The following is a 14,063-nucleotide window of genomic DNA, read 5'->3' as shown; positions in this document are numbered from 1 at the left end:
AATCTTATAGTTTGGAATTTCACTTATGGTATTGTGCCTAAATTCAAAAAGTTTTGGATTTTAAAACATTTCAGATTTTGGATTTTCAAATTAGGGATGCTCAAATTGCACATAAGATTCTTTCTCTTGTATATAATAACTATAAATGGACTTTCAGATTATAGAAACCTAGTGCACTAAAGATTAACAAATTACTATCAAATTGTTATGATTTTTATCAGTATTCCACAATATAACAAAAAGTAAAAGGACTCCATGTGTGTACACAAAATTACATGAAAATTTTTATATATAAATTTTAGAACATATTTGCTACACCTGATATAAATTCATGTTGACAAATGTATAGTTTGATCCATTGTATCCCCCAAAGCCTATCTAATAATAAAGCCTTACTCTTTTCTTCAAAGCAATCTTGTAAGATTTCCAACATGTCTTGGCCTTTCTTCGTATGAATTTCAGGTACCCTAATAAGAAAGAAGAGAAAATATGCCATATAGCTTCTGTAAGACAGTTGTCATGTTACCCCTATGTGAAAGTTCCCTAACTCTTCATTATAAAATGTTGGCCTAGTAGGAAAAATAGATATCCACTGTTAATTTTTCCCAATCCTCTCCAATAGGAACATTTGAAAAACTAACGTAATACCACAACTAGAATGCTACATCCAGGTTTGTTCTGTTCTATACAGGGATTCAAGTGCTACATGACTTATGACTGTAGTTTTTATAATCTATCTATAGGCTCACCTAACAAAACAACCAGGATAAAGATATTAAATAGTTTGACCATCACAAAGACCTCTACTGCCCTTTCATAAATACATCTAGCTCACTCTAACTTCCTTGTTTCTCTCCCTACCATGACTAACCCACTGCAACCAGTAATCAATGCTCCACCTAAAAGAAAAAAAAAAAAAAACCTGTTATTTGAAAAACAATCTGTATAAATAATCATCTAGTATGAAAACTTAATTCCTGCATATACATTACACAACTCAGTTGATATGGAGACAATCAGTAGTGAGCTGTTGGGTATTTCTCTAACATCAATTTTGTGAAATTATGCTTTCCCAAGAAGCAGTTAAGCTTTCAAGGTAAAAATGTACTCAGTGTGATCATTTAAATTTGCTGAAAGGGCAGCCATGTCTTTTGCAAAAACTGGGCAGTGCTATGTGAAATATGAAGCAAGTACTCGCATACAATACTGAACTTTATATACATCCTTGAGCATTCGTAGTTTTCCAAGAGCAGTCTCAGTTTTCTCCATCTCCCCAATTTGTGTTGTGATGTTTTCTTCTTAATTCAACACATTCATTTTTTAGTTTGTATTTCCTTTCTTTTTCTTTTTTTGTTGGTACCAGAGTTTGAATTCAGGGCTCTGATGTCCCTTTGATGATGTCCCCTGTCATGATTTTCACTCTAGAATCAGGTTTGTTTGCTGACAAACCACAGTATATATATTCCTGTACAGATATCAAGAACCTACTGTACACAGAATTCATCTCTCCAAGACTAATTAAGTCATAACTCCTAGGGTGATTCGGATTGTTCTGACAAATCTGGTTAAAACTATTGAATGAATCCTATAATCTCTTTTTTGTGTGTGACTGTCCTAGGGCTGAACTCAGGGCCTGGGCACAGGATCTTTTATTCAAAGCTAGCACTCTATCAATTGAGCCACAGCGCCACTTCTGAGTTTTGTTGTGGTTTACTGGAGATGTCTCACAAACTTTCCTGTCTGGGCTGGCTCTGAACCTCTGTTCTCAGATCTCAGCCTCCTGAGTAGCCAGGATTATAGGGGTGAGGCACCAGTGCCTGGTCTATAACCTTATTTTTAAAAATGAAGGTTCAAATGACCTAAGTTTATAAATTTACCTAGTATTAATGGTAGGATTAATGCCAGAAAGAAGATTGCATTTATAAATTCTAGACCAGACACTATCCCTCAATACATGTACTACTATACGTACTGCCATTATAAACACAGTCCTGCTACTCCCTCGTTTGTAGACAGGACTCAACTAAATTAGATGACTTGACAAAGGTGATTAGTCAAAGTCAGTATTAGAACAGTATTAGGTCAAAAATATACTGTAGACTGGTGATAAGACAGAAAGTCTAACTGCTAATAAAATAAGGACATCTGACAGTTACCAAATGATTGAGTAAAGCCTTTTGTAATTTTTAGAGGGGAAATATAATTTACTCACCAAGTCCTACAGGTTTTGTTTCTCTGTTTTATCTCTCCTTCTACTCATTTCTACCAAAGTGTAAAGGCAACCTAACCATACTATGACAAATCCTGCATAAAATTTTTGATATTTTGTAAAATGTAAGAGTACACCTTGTTGATTTTAAACAGCATATTTAAGCCTACAGTAGATGCCTACATCAAGCACGTCCATTTGCTGGCTCTCTCAATTCATCTGATCTTGCTTTCTACTACTTCTGTCAAGTTCACTCTTTTAAATCAGGTCTATCTGCTACTAACAAACCCTAAGTACTCTTGGGCACTTTTATGATACAATGTCTGGAATGTACTTAACAGTGTTGCAGGAATATCAATACCAAACTTCAAACTCTATTTCAAAGTTATAGGAATGAAAGCAGCTTGGTACTGGCACAAGTACAGTCCTAAGGACCAATGGAATAGAACTGAAAACCCAGATATGAACCCTCATATGTATGACCAGCTAATCTTTGATTAAGGAGCTAAAAATATAGGATGGAAGATAGTCTCTTCAACAAATGGTGCGGGCAAAATGGGTTAAACACCTGTAACAAACTAAATTATAGTCTCTTCAACAAATGGTGCGGGCAAAATGGGTTAAACACCTGTAACAAACTAAAGCTAGATCCTTATATATCACCCTGCACCTGAACCAATCCCAAATAGATCAAAGACCTTAAGGTAAAAGCAGAAACCCAGAAAACACTACAAGAAGGAATAGGAGAAACACTTGGGCTCTTTGGCACAGGACAAAACTTTCTTCAATAAGGGCCCAGAAACACAACAAATCAAACAAAGGTTGGACAAATGGGATTGCATCAAACTGCAGAGCTTGCAAGATCAATAGAAAGCCCTCAGATTAGGAGAAGATCTTTACCGGCCATACAACAGACAAAGGCCTTATATCTAAAATATACGTAGAACTCAAAAAATTAAGTTCCCCAAAAACAAATCCTCAAAGAAACCACTGCCCCCTTAATAAATGAGCTAAAGACCTAAAGAGAGATTTCTCTGAAGAGGAAAAGAGAATGGCCAAGAGGAAGATAAAGAAGTGCTCAGTTTCACTGGCCATAAAACAAATTCAAGTCAAAACAACATTGAGATTACACCTCATCCCAGTAAGAATGTCCATTATCAAGAAAACTAACAAGAGATGCTGGCAGGGAGATGGCCAAAAGGGAACCCTACTACACTGTTGGTGGGAGTGTAAACTTGTTCAACTACTCCGGAACTCAGTATGGAGGTTCCTCAAAAGGTTAAACATAGAACTCCCCTATGATCCAGCGGCCCCACTTTTGGGCATCTACCCAAAGGATTACAAGCAAGACCACACTAAAGCTATCACCACAACTATGTTCATTGCAGCACAATCTATCACTGCTAAAATATGCAACCAACCCAGATGCCCCTCAGTAGATGAATGAATCAAGAAAATGTGATACATATACACAATGGAATTCTATGCTTCTATCAGAAAGAATGGCAGTGCCTCATTCTTAAGTAAATGAAAAGACTTGGAAAATACCATACTAAGTGAAGTGAGCCAGACCCAAAGAAACAGACTCTATGGTTTTCCTCACTGGGAATAATTAGTACATGTCTAGGATAGACCTAGTAGAAGATTACAGTAGCTCAACAGTTATGTACATATAAACACATAATGATGCTAAGAGAAATGAACTTCAAGCTATGAAAACAAGTGATTTAGGGCTGGGGATATGGCCTAGTGGCAAGAATGCTTGCCTCGAAAACAAGTGATTTATCTTTGTTATTTCCAACATACTATGTGAAATTATGCCAATTTCTTTTGTCTTTATTCCCCAGGGTTGTACCCCTGATGTCACTGTACCTGATTTTGGGACCCTGAGTATATACATTTATCAGAACTAGGGAAAGGAAGGGAAACATAGGCAAACCAATGCAACAGCAATACATATAAAACCAACTGTACAACTCACGGGGGAGGGGAGGAAATTGGGTAGGGAGGAAAGTGGCAGAAAAATGAGGGAGGATGTAACAAGTTTGCTAAGAAATGTACTCGCTGCCTTATGTATGAAACTATAACCCCTCTGTATATCACTCTGACAATAAATTAATTAATTAAAATAAAAGATGGAAAAAATCAGTTTAAATAGATTTTTAAAACATCACCTGAAAGGCCGGCAAAACCTTCTTCTGTAGTCATTTTTGAGATATTCCTGAAAGAAAAGGTAATTATTAATTTGGTATCTTTGTTTAAAACACAATCAAATATAATTTACCTTCAACATGTTTCCAATATGGACATATGAAATATGTTCCATTTTTCTCAACCAATATCGAGCACCTACTACTAGAATGCCAAACACTACGACCTGGCACTCTAGAAGATGGCATGAAGGGGACCAACAGGTCACTTCGTCGTCCTAAGTTAAAAGTTGGAGCACACATTTTTTTTTTTTTGTTTTTAACCTTAGGGGCTTGGAATGTGACCTAACGAACGGTAAGGAGTATGAAGCCCTGGGTTCGATTCCTCAGCACCCACATATGCGGAAAAAGCCAGAAGCAGCGCCGCCGCGGCTCGAGGGGCTAGCCTTGGACCGAAGGAGCCAGGGACAGTGCTCAGGCCCTGAGTTCAAGCCCCGGGACCGGCAATATATATATACATATATATAATTATATATTATATATATAACATACAGTTTTTAGACACAGATGTGTTTCGGGACGGCTCGCAGGTGTTGGCCCCAGGAAGTGCGGGCGTGTCCCTTCTAGGCCGGGCAGCGCCGGGGGTTTGTTTTGGTCCGCCCGGGTTTCCCGACGGTGCAGTAACTGGGTAACAATGCCGTCGCCCTCCGGGCCGGGTGTCACCCCGGTGCACGCACACCGCTTCCTCGCTTTTGTCCACGAGCGACGCGTGCGTGCCACGCTACCGAGAGGCTCGTCCCCGGGGCCGAGGGAGCCTGGTCGGTGGGTCGGTTTGCTCGTGGGTGCCCGCCCTTCCCCGGGAGCGGCGGGCGGGAAGGCCCGGGGAGGGGGGGGGGCGCGCCGGGCCGCCCTCCCCCGGTTCCACAGCGCGCACTCCCCCCCCGCCCGCGGCTGAGGCCGCCCGGCCCGGCCCGCCCCGCCGCGGCCCTCACACCCCGCCCGCACTCACCAGCCCCGAGTGGGCCGCGTTCCCGCCCCGCTCCGCCCGCGCCACGGACGACGCCATGAAGCAGAAGCGCACACCCGTGCCGGCTCCGACCACGTCGCCTGACGACAGCCCCGCCGCAAGCTCAGCCGCAGCCTCCGACCGGCCCCCCCGCCCCCGCCACCCGCCACCCGCCCCGCCGAGGCCGCCCGCCCGGAAGAGCGGTGCGAGCGCCGGGACCCGGACGGCACTTCCGGTCCGCCCGCCCCCGACCGGCTCCCTCCTCCGCGCGCCGGGACGCACGCCCGCGCGCCCGCCGATTTGAAACGCACAATACGCCACGCGCCACCCAATAGAAAGCCAGCTGCCGTTGGCCACGCCCCCCCGTCGCGGCGAGAGCACCGTCACTGGGCCTCGGCCCCCGGGCCCCGCCCCTTCCCGCCTGAACGCTCCTCCTGACCACGCCCAGCCCCGCCGCGCTCGCCGGCGCTCCTGTCCCCGCCCACCTCCCTCGGACTCAACCTCCTGGCCACGCCCACTCTCCTCCTGGCCACGCCCACTCTCCTCCCGCCCCTCCCTCTCCCTTCCTGGCTTTATTTACAGAGGAGTGCAATGCTGCTTGTTAAATAGAAGATCATGAATGTTAGAACATACATATATATGCATATCATAATATGTATAAGATTCCATATGTTATGCATGATAAGATAGCCTGGAGAGCATCCGATCCCGCTGTGTGAGGTACGTCTCCCCTAGGGCCCTGCCTCCCCCGTGCCTGGCAGTCACTGGGTCCCTTCTGCACAGGACTATGGGTATCACTGCACTGGCTTTTAAGAAAGAACTGCATCCTGTAGAGAACAGGCTTAAAGATACAGATCTAAGCAAGAGGCACATGGGGGAACCTATTAATAGTGGCCCCCAAAATGTCAGTCATCAGTAAAACTATAGACAAATGGCGGCGGGGGGGGGGGGGGGAGGATAATGCATTCAAAACGATGTAAAATCAAGCAGGTTGTTTGTCATGACTAATTAGAATATGCATTTTACAAATGTCAAATATTTAAAAATTATAATTCTAGACAAAGTTGTTATAAGATACTCCCAAATGCACCAAGGTCAGCCCTTACGAACTGTTAGGGCAATTGAAAATTTGAAATTTCTTGCAATTTTCTATTGCAAGCGCTTTAATGTATGAATCACAACTGGATTTATGAATCAACCAGTGAAGTCTATTTGTCTATAAGACTCCATAAAGAAATACAAGTCTTGACGAATAAACTGACCACCTCAAAATTAGTCCAAAGCCAGGTGTGGCGGTACATATAATCCCAGCTACTCTGGAGTCCAAGACTGGGCATATTCAAGGCCAGCCTGGAAAACTCCGACCCCATCTCAAAACAAAAGAAAGAAACTAGTCCATATTTAAAACTATTCTACAGTTTAGTTTGAGTATATGTCCTCCTGGGTGAATAAACAAATCATATTACTTTGATACAGTGGAATATTCCTCAGCAATAAAAACAACAATAAATGTAACGATACTGAGGAATCTCAAAAAGCATTAAACTATTACTTGGAAGAAATGAGACATCAATGTTTATATGAAAAGAAAAGAGATGAAGCATCGCCAAGGGATGGGAGAAGGAAAAAAGAAGGTATAGAGCATTGTGAGGAAACAGCCCACAAGAATATTTTATGTTGTAGTTATGGTGGGTAGTTGCATGCTTGTTTCTCAAAATGCTTAGGACTATGGTCTTAAAGGTAACAAGTTGGATAAGAAATGTACTCACTGCCTTACATATGAAACTGTAAAGCCTCTGTACTTCACTTTGACAATAAAGGAAGAAAAGCAACCATACTAGAGGGGGGAAAAAAGTGCGTTTTGCAGAATATCTCTGCAATCTGGCGGGAATAAAAGAGAATGAGAGAGGGAGAGTCAGAGAAAAAGGAAAGGACAGAGACATATGCAAATATTCGTGTGAAAACTAGAAGCAATGTATGAATCTTGATCAGAAAAAAAAAAAACATTTCCTGGTTAGATGCGCAGACAGGAGTGTTTCTCAGTGTTTTTAACACTAGTGATTCTTGAGTGTTTATGAACACATGGTGTGGTCAGGCAACAAATGGTCAAACCTGCTGTGCGCCAAACATATACAATGAAAACTTTAAACCACAGCAAACAGACCTGAAAATATTAATTGCCATGTCACATTAGAGAATCATAAATTTGGGGGGCATTAGAAAGTTACTGGGTGTTGTGTAACGAATGTCCTTATTCTTGAAAGACATTAAAATACTGAAGAACGAAATGTTTTGTAATGCCCAAAGCACTCAGAAATAATTAAAAAAGCTTGACATAGAGAAATGTGGTGATATGTTAATGATTACAGATGGCAAATCTGTAGGTGGCAGTAATAACACTCTATCAACTTCCCTATGTCTGAAGTTTCTCATAGTAATGCAAGAAGAGGAAGTGAGAAAAATAAAATTACTGAAGTTCCCTTAAAAATGGCGAAACAAAACAAAGCAGCTCAGAGATGGTTCCAGAACAGCAGCCTGCCTAGAATGTGGGAGGCTCTGATTTCAAACCTCATCCCACTAAAAGAAAAGGAAATTCTACAAAATTGAAAGTGAAAAAATGTACCAAATAGCCATCATAATTTTGTCAAAAGTTTGTTTTTTATTTTTTTATTATTATTTTTTTTTTTGGCCAGTCCTGGGCCTTGGACTCAGGGCCTGAGCACTGTCCCTGGCTTCTTCCCGCTCAAGGCTAGCACTCTGCCACTTGAGCCACAGCGCCGCTTCTGGCCGTTTTCTGTATATGTGGTGCTGGGGAATCGAACCTAGGGCCTCGTGTATCCAAGGCAGGCACTCTTGCCACTAGGCTATATCCCCAGCCCCTGTTTTTTATTTTTGTGAATATAAAAGTTTGGTTTCCTTAGTCTTTAATGCCAAATTTTAGTCCCAAACCAAGTGACACTTAAATTAGGCTTACGTTAGCCTTTTCTGGCAAAATTACCCTCAGAAATAATTGCTGGTCTTCACAGTGATTGACAAGTTCATAGAGTGTGTTGGTAACGTGCAGGTAGGTGGCAGTAGTGTTCACCAAAACCCAGTTGTTCTCTACACTGAGTTGTTAAGGTCTTCAAGAATTTCTTAACTATAAGTCCTACACAGATTAAATAAATGATCCTTATATTTCCTAAATAACTTGGTATCAGCCATTCAGTTCATAGGTGCAATTATCTTCTATTAGGTTCACTTTTTGTTTTCTTTTAACCTAAGAACACAACAAATAACACTATTTTGGAGGTTTCCATTCTATACCCTATAATTGACTTGTAATTAGAATGGATTTTACAAACATTTATAGGTTAGCCAGGCACCAGTGGCCCATGCCTGTAATCCTAGCTGTTTAGGAGGCTGAGATATGAGAATCTCAGTTCCGAGCTATTCCGAGTAGACAAATCTTCCATAGTCTTCCCAAAGAAGCCAACAAAAAGCCTTTAGTTTTTTGCTTTAACCTTTACACTAGCTGTCAGTACCCAAGCATAAAAGATTTTTAATAGTAGAGGGATAAGGAAAATAAACTGCCTCCAAGACATGACAGAAATGATGAGGTGTTGACATAGAAAAAAAAATTGTCCGATACTGAAAAGTGTTCCTATTAGCAAAATTGAGAGATTACGAGACACTTTCAATGTTATGATAAATTCTATAATCCTCAAAGAATGCTCTTGATCTACAATCAGCTAGGCAGAATGCAATTTGAAATCCCTAGATAAAAAGGCATCTACCAGGCTGGGAATATGGCCTAGTGGTAGAGTGCTTGCCTCGTATACATGAAGCCCCGGGTTCGATTCCCAGCACCACATATATAGAAAAAGCCAGAAGTGGCACTGTGGCTCAAGAGGTAGGGTGCTAGCCTTGAGCAAAAAGAAGCCAGGGACAGTGCTCAGGCCATGAGTTCAAGCCCTAGGACTGGCCAAAGAAAAAAAGGAGGGGCATCTACCATTGGGTATTTAACAACTTAGAAATTAGTGGGAAGGATGAAGAAACTGTACTTTGAACTTTTAAGAATAGTTTCCAAAGATATCCTGCAAAATTAAACCATGGTTCAATAGCCAAAAAGCAAACTGAATAACTGGGAAGTTGATATTAATGTTAATAACACTAAGACCATATGAGCACTGCAATCAGGAAGCCACTACAATCACAAATCTGCCACATGGTAGAAAACATCACAAATAAGAACTGTACAATATGCATCAGCCTTCTTCTTGTTTCTGGAGCCAGAATCCACAATACCTAGTGTGATATGCACCTGCAAACCAAGGTCTCGGGGCTTGGTTATTCACATTCTTAGAGCTGGTGATGAGCCCACTCTGGGTCTTCTGATAAAATTACCTCAGAAAAAATAAGATGCCTAAAAACCATTGTTGCCCATATAAGGATGAGTTCTGCCTTGCCAGTCACATTGATGCTTTCCAATCTTAGATGGAAAGACTTCTGGAAATCATAGTTTTTACTTGTTTAGCTTCTACCATGAAGATAGATGTCCTTGAAGGATCGCAAATGGATATTAAGCACCAAACCAACTTATTTCCTAAAGCAGCATTAAAAGGTCTTAAAAATGAAGATGAAAAGTGTCTATTTACATACATATATTTATATATGATGATTTTAAGGTTGTAGAACAAATTCCAAACACGTGTATTTGAAACAAAATCGTTAATACAAAACTCATTATCCCTCAAACTCATCGTTATGAATTTCGAGTTTCTACTAAAGCTATAGCTATTTTTCAATTTATCTAGTTTGGAAACTAGTGTTAGACTTTTCGTTGATGTGACAGGATACCTGAGGATATAATTTAAGAGGAGGAAATGTATTTTCCTTACAGATTTAATTTCGGTCCATCATGGCTCAGCATGCTGGTCAAGAAGAAAAGAAAGATTATGTCTGCACAACCTGACTGTCTCCTTCTTTTTAATTCCAGCTGGGCCCCCAGCCAATATAATGGTGCCGCCAACATTCAAAGTTTTTCTCCCTTAGTTAATTCTCTCTAGAAACACTTTCATCGACACATGCAAAGGTATATTTTACTATTTCTGAGGTACTGAACTACTCTTCAATCCAATAAATTGACAATCAAGATTCATCTTCTATTCCCCCAAAGTATTTTCAAATACTATGAATAATACACAAAAATAGAAGGAAACCATGACAAAGGAGGGGGAAAAAAAACAACTCTGATCATCCCAGGAGTAACTCTCCATACTATATTGAAAATGATAAGGTAAGCAAATTGAACTACTCCACAAGACTTAATAATATTGTTAGTTTGGGGATTTTTGTTAGAATGGGTTTGAACTCGCGGCCTTGAGCTTGCTCAGCAAGCCCTGTACTACTTCCACCATGTCCAGCACTTTAATATCACATCTGTAGCATTTTTTCTGACCTATAAGACCATGTCAGTAATTCTCAGGCAAAGAAGAAATCCCCATGTTGAATAGCTAAGAATTTCTGGAGTTTTTTTTTATGACATTTGAATTTTCTCTGTTGAAAATACTATTTTCTTCTACCGACAGTAATAAAAAGGTTTACCTGTATTAAAAACTGTATAAGATATACAAGTCACTTATTGGTTATAAATTCTTAACATAGGGAGTAAATTAAAGTTTGGGTCTTTACTTATAGGCTGTAAACATAAATATATTAAATTCAAATATCTTGAAAGTCTGTTGCAATCAATTGATATGTATATGGCAATAAATAATTAATAGGAAGTAAATAAGAATAAGGCTGGGCACTGGTAATTTTAGCTACTCAGGATTCTGAGATCTGAGGACGGTGGTCCTAAGGCAGCAGAAGCAGGAAAGTCCATGAGACTATTGTCTCCAATTAAGCAGCAACAACAACAAAAAGTGGAGCTGTGGCTCAAGTGATAGAGAGCTAGCTTTGAGCAAAAGGAGGTCAAGGACAATGCCTGGCCCGAGTTCATGTCCCAAGATCAGCACACACACACACAGACACACACACACACACACACACACACACACACACACACGCTACACCTAAGAAATTAGGATGTGGGGCTGGGAATATGGCCTAGTGGCAACAGTGCTTGCCTCTTATACATGAAGCCCTGGGTTCGATTCCTCAGCACCACATATATAGAAACTGCCAGAGGTGGCGCTGTGGCTCAAGTGGCAGAGTGCTAGCCTTGAGCAAAAAGAAGCCAGGGACAGTGCTCAGGCCCTGAGTCCAAGCCCCAGGAGTGGCCAAAAACAAACAAAAAAAAGAAATTAGGATGTACTATCAGGAAGTACTAGATAAAGATTGGAATCTCTCTTCAGACATGTTGGAGAGCCTTAACTGTTGCAAAAACATGTATTTATTCACATGAATGACATTAAAAGTTAAATGATCTAAAAAATTTCTGTGACACAGATGTTGCTGAGGAATATAATAGTTTGGTTCTCATGTATTTCCAATCATTTGGCAGCGACACACTTGTTCTACATGGCAATAAAAGCCAATGGCCACATGCATTAGGGAACATGAAATTCCTGTCACAATGTCAGTTAACTTTCCAAATAAGAATCGTATTTTTTGAGTGAGAAATTAGTCACTGAACAAACTATATTGCAATCTTCCTTTCACCAACCTGTACTTGGAACACAAGCTGTTTATTTGATAAACTGTTTCTTATTGACACCAAATTTAAACCAATAAAAATACACAAAAGGTAGATAATGTAACACAGGCCTATGAAAAGGGCTATAAGAATGCAGAAGTAGGAGTAATGGATTTTATTCCTTGGGGTGGAGAAGTCTTCAGGAGATCAGGAATTCTTTCTTCATAGGAATCCTGAAGGATGAGTAGGATATCATCATATAAAGAAAGTGCACAGCCATACTGTGCTGTGAATGAAAGTTATGTAAACACAGGAAAGATCAACAGTGTGTTGAGACAGCTTTGAATAAGCCAAATCACTGGAACATGGGTACTTGATTTTTAAGGTCTTCTTATGGAATATTTGCTCACTATAATTGTATATATTTTTGGTACATCATACATATGTAATGCTCTTTGGGAAAAAGAAAGAAAGAAGGATTTCCGAAGCAAAGAGAATCATTAGGGTGTATTAAGGAGAGAAGTGGATTGATTAGGTTGTATTTTTTTTAATAATGTGGATTATGAGACTTTCTGTTAGAAGAGCTCCTGATAATGATGTAGGCACATGGTGATGTTGGGAATTGCTGACAGATCTGACTCATAAGGTTAAGCTAAATCTTTAATTTTATAGTATTTTAGGGTGGGTAGGAATGACAGAAACATAATTTGATACTTGATATATAAGTGGAAAGTGGCGCTGTAGCTCACAGTGGTAGAGCAGAAAAGCTTAGAGATAGCACCCAGTCCCCAAGTTCAAGCCCAACAATGATCACCACAACCAGCATCACCACCAACAAAAGACCAAAGCAACCGACAGTCGCTGATGAACTGAGCTTGAGATATTTTGTTGTTGTTGTTGCTTGGCTTTTTTTTCTTTTTCCGAAACAAAAGACATAATTATTAACCAAGTGGTTATTTCAAGGAAAATATTTCTATCTACATTTTTCAGGAGTCAGTCTTCCCACTCTCCTGCAAAACTCTATAACCATAAAACTCAATGACGACTTCTCTCATATTCCATCTGTGGTAGATTCCTCTGCCTTTAGAGTTCCATTACCTTGTTCCCCTGCCTCTTTTCACTTCCCCCCTGTGTATTACAACAGCCATGGGGTTCCAAAAAGGGGAGATGAGTTCAGTTATTAAATCAGGAAGTTTTCCTGTGTCATTCAACTCATTTTATTAGCATACGGAAACTTTCTCAACAATAGCTGTCATTTTTATCTTTAAAAAAATCCACTTGGACTTCTGTTTTATCATTTGAAGGCTTGAGTAGCAGGCAGGTCTAGAAACACAGGCAAGGCAATGTCCCTCCTTTCTCTCCTTTATTTTCCCCTCCCTCCCTCCCTCCCTCCCTCCCTCCCTCCCTCCCTCCTTCCCTCCCTCCCTCCCTCTCCTATCCGCTTTTCTGTCTCCCATTACTGGGGATTAAACTCAGGACTTCATGCTCACTAGGTAAGTGATCTACCACTTAAGCCACACACTCCCATTTCTTTATGCTTTAGTCTCTTTTTCAGTTAGGGCTTCATGAGGCTTTTTCTTTTTTCCAGGCCAGCCTTAAATATAATCCTTTGGCCTCCTTTTCCTGAGTAGCTGGGATTGTACGTGTGCTGCACCATGCCCAACTTATTTATGAGACAAGATCTGGCTGTTTCCCAGAATGACCTCGAACTGAGTACCCCTGTGTCTGCCTCCCAAGTGTGTAGGATTGTAGGCACTTGTTACCATGCCCACCCAAAGCCCATTCAAAGTAATTTTGGATTTTTAACTCCCAATTTCTGTTTCAAGCTGCTTTTTTTTCTTCATTAAGACACTGGAACCCCCTCTCTTACTGATAGTTTGTATTGTTTGGGTCCAATTATACACAATTTGGCTTCCTATACTATAGCTACAGATCTTGTTCGGAGAAGCGATGTGATCTCCCCATTCGGAAAGGAAGATCTACCTGATTTTCTTTGAATTCCTGCTTTATTTTGATTTCTGAGAATAGCCTGCTCTAACTGGACTCGGGTTACCCTAAATTTACAATATCCTGAAATAC

At 40.6% G+C, this 14,063-nt stretch overlaps 1 protein-coding gene across 2 annotated transcripts in view; it reads right to left on the bottom strand.

Moving 5' to 3' along the window:
• Cenpc (centromere protein C) overlaps window positions 1–5,446 on the bottom strand; it is a 51,795-nt gene extending 46,349 nt beyond the window's left edge. Inside the window, exons 1-3 of one of the 2 annotated variants that reach the window (XM_048364471.1) lie at window positions 5,369–5,446; window positions 4,384–4,430; window positions 397–467 (exon numbers count right to left, since the gene is read on the bottom strand). In XM_048364471.1, coding sequence (XP_048220428.1) covers window positions 397–467; window positions 4,384–4,430; window positions 5,369–5,425 — 175 coding nt within the window. In that variant the 5' untranslated portion in view covers window positions 5,426–5,446. The remainder of the gene's footprint in view (window positions 1–396; window positions 468–4,383; window positions 4,431–5,368) is intronic. The other variant, XM_048364472.1, reaches the window with a different exon arrangement.
• Between the last annotated feature and the right edge of the window lie 8,617 nt (window positions 5,447–14,063).

The sequence above is a fragment of the Perognathus longimembris genome, chromosome 16 (genome assembly GCF_023159225.1).
Source record: "Perognathus longimembris pacificus isolate PPM17 chromosome 16, ASM2315922v1, whole genome shotgun sequence".
Lineage (NCBI taxonomy): Eukaryota > Metazoa > Chordata > Mammalia > Rodentia > Heteromyidae > Perognathus > Perognathus longimembris.
This window is presented reverse-complemented; position numbering and strand designations above follow the sequence as displayed.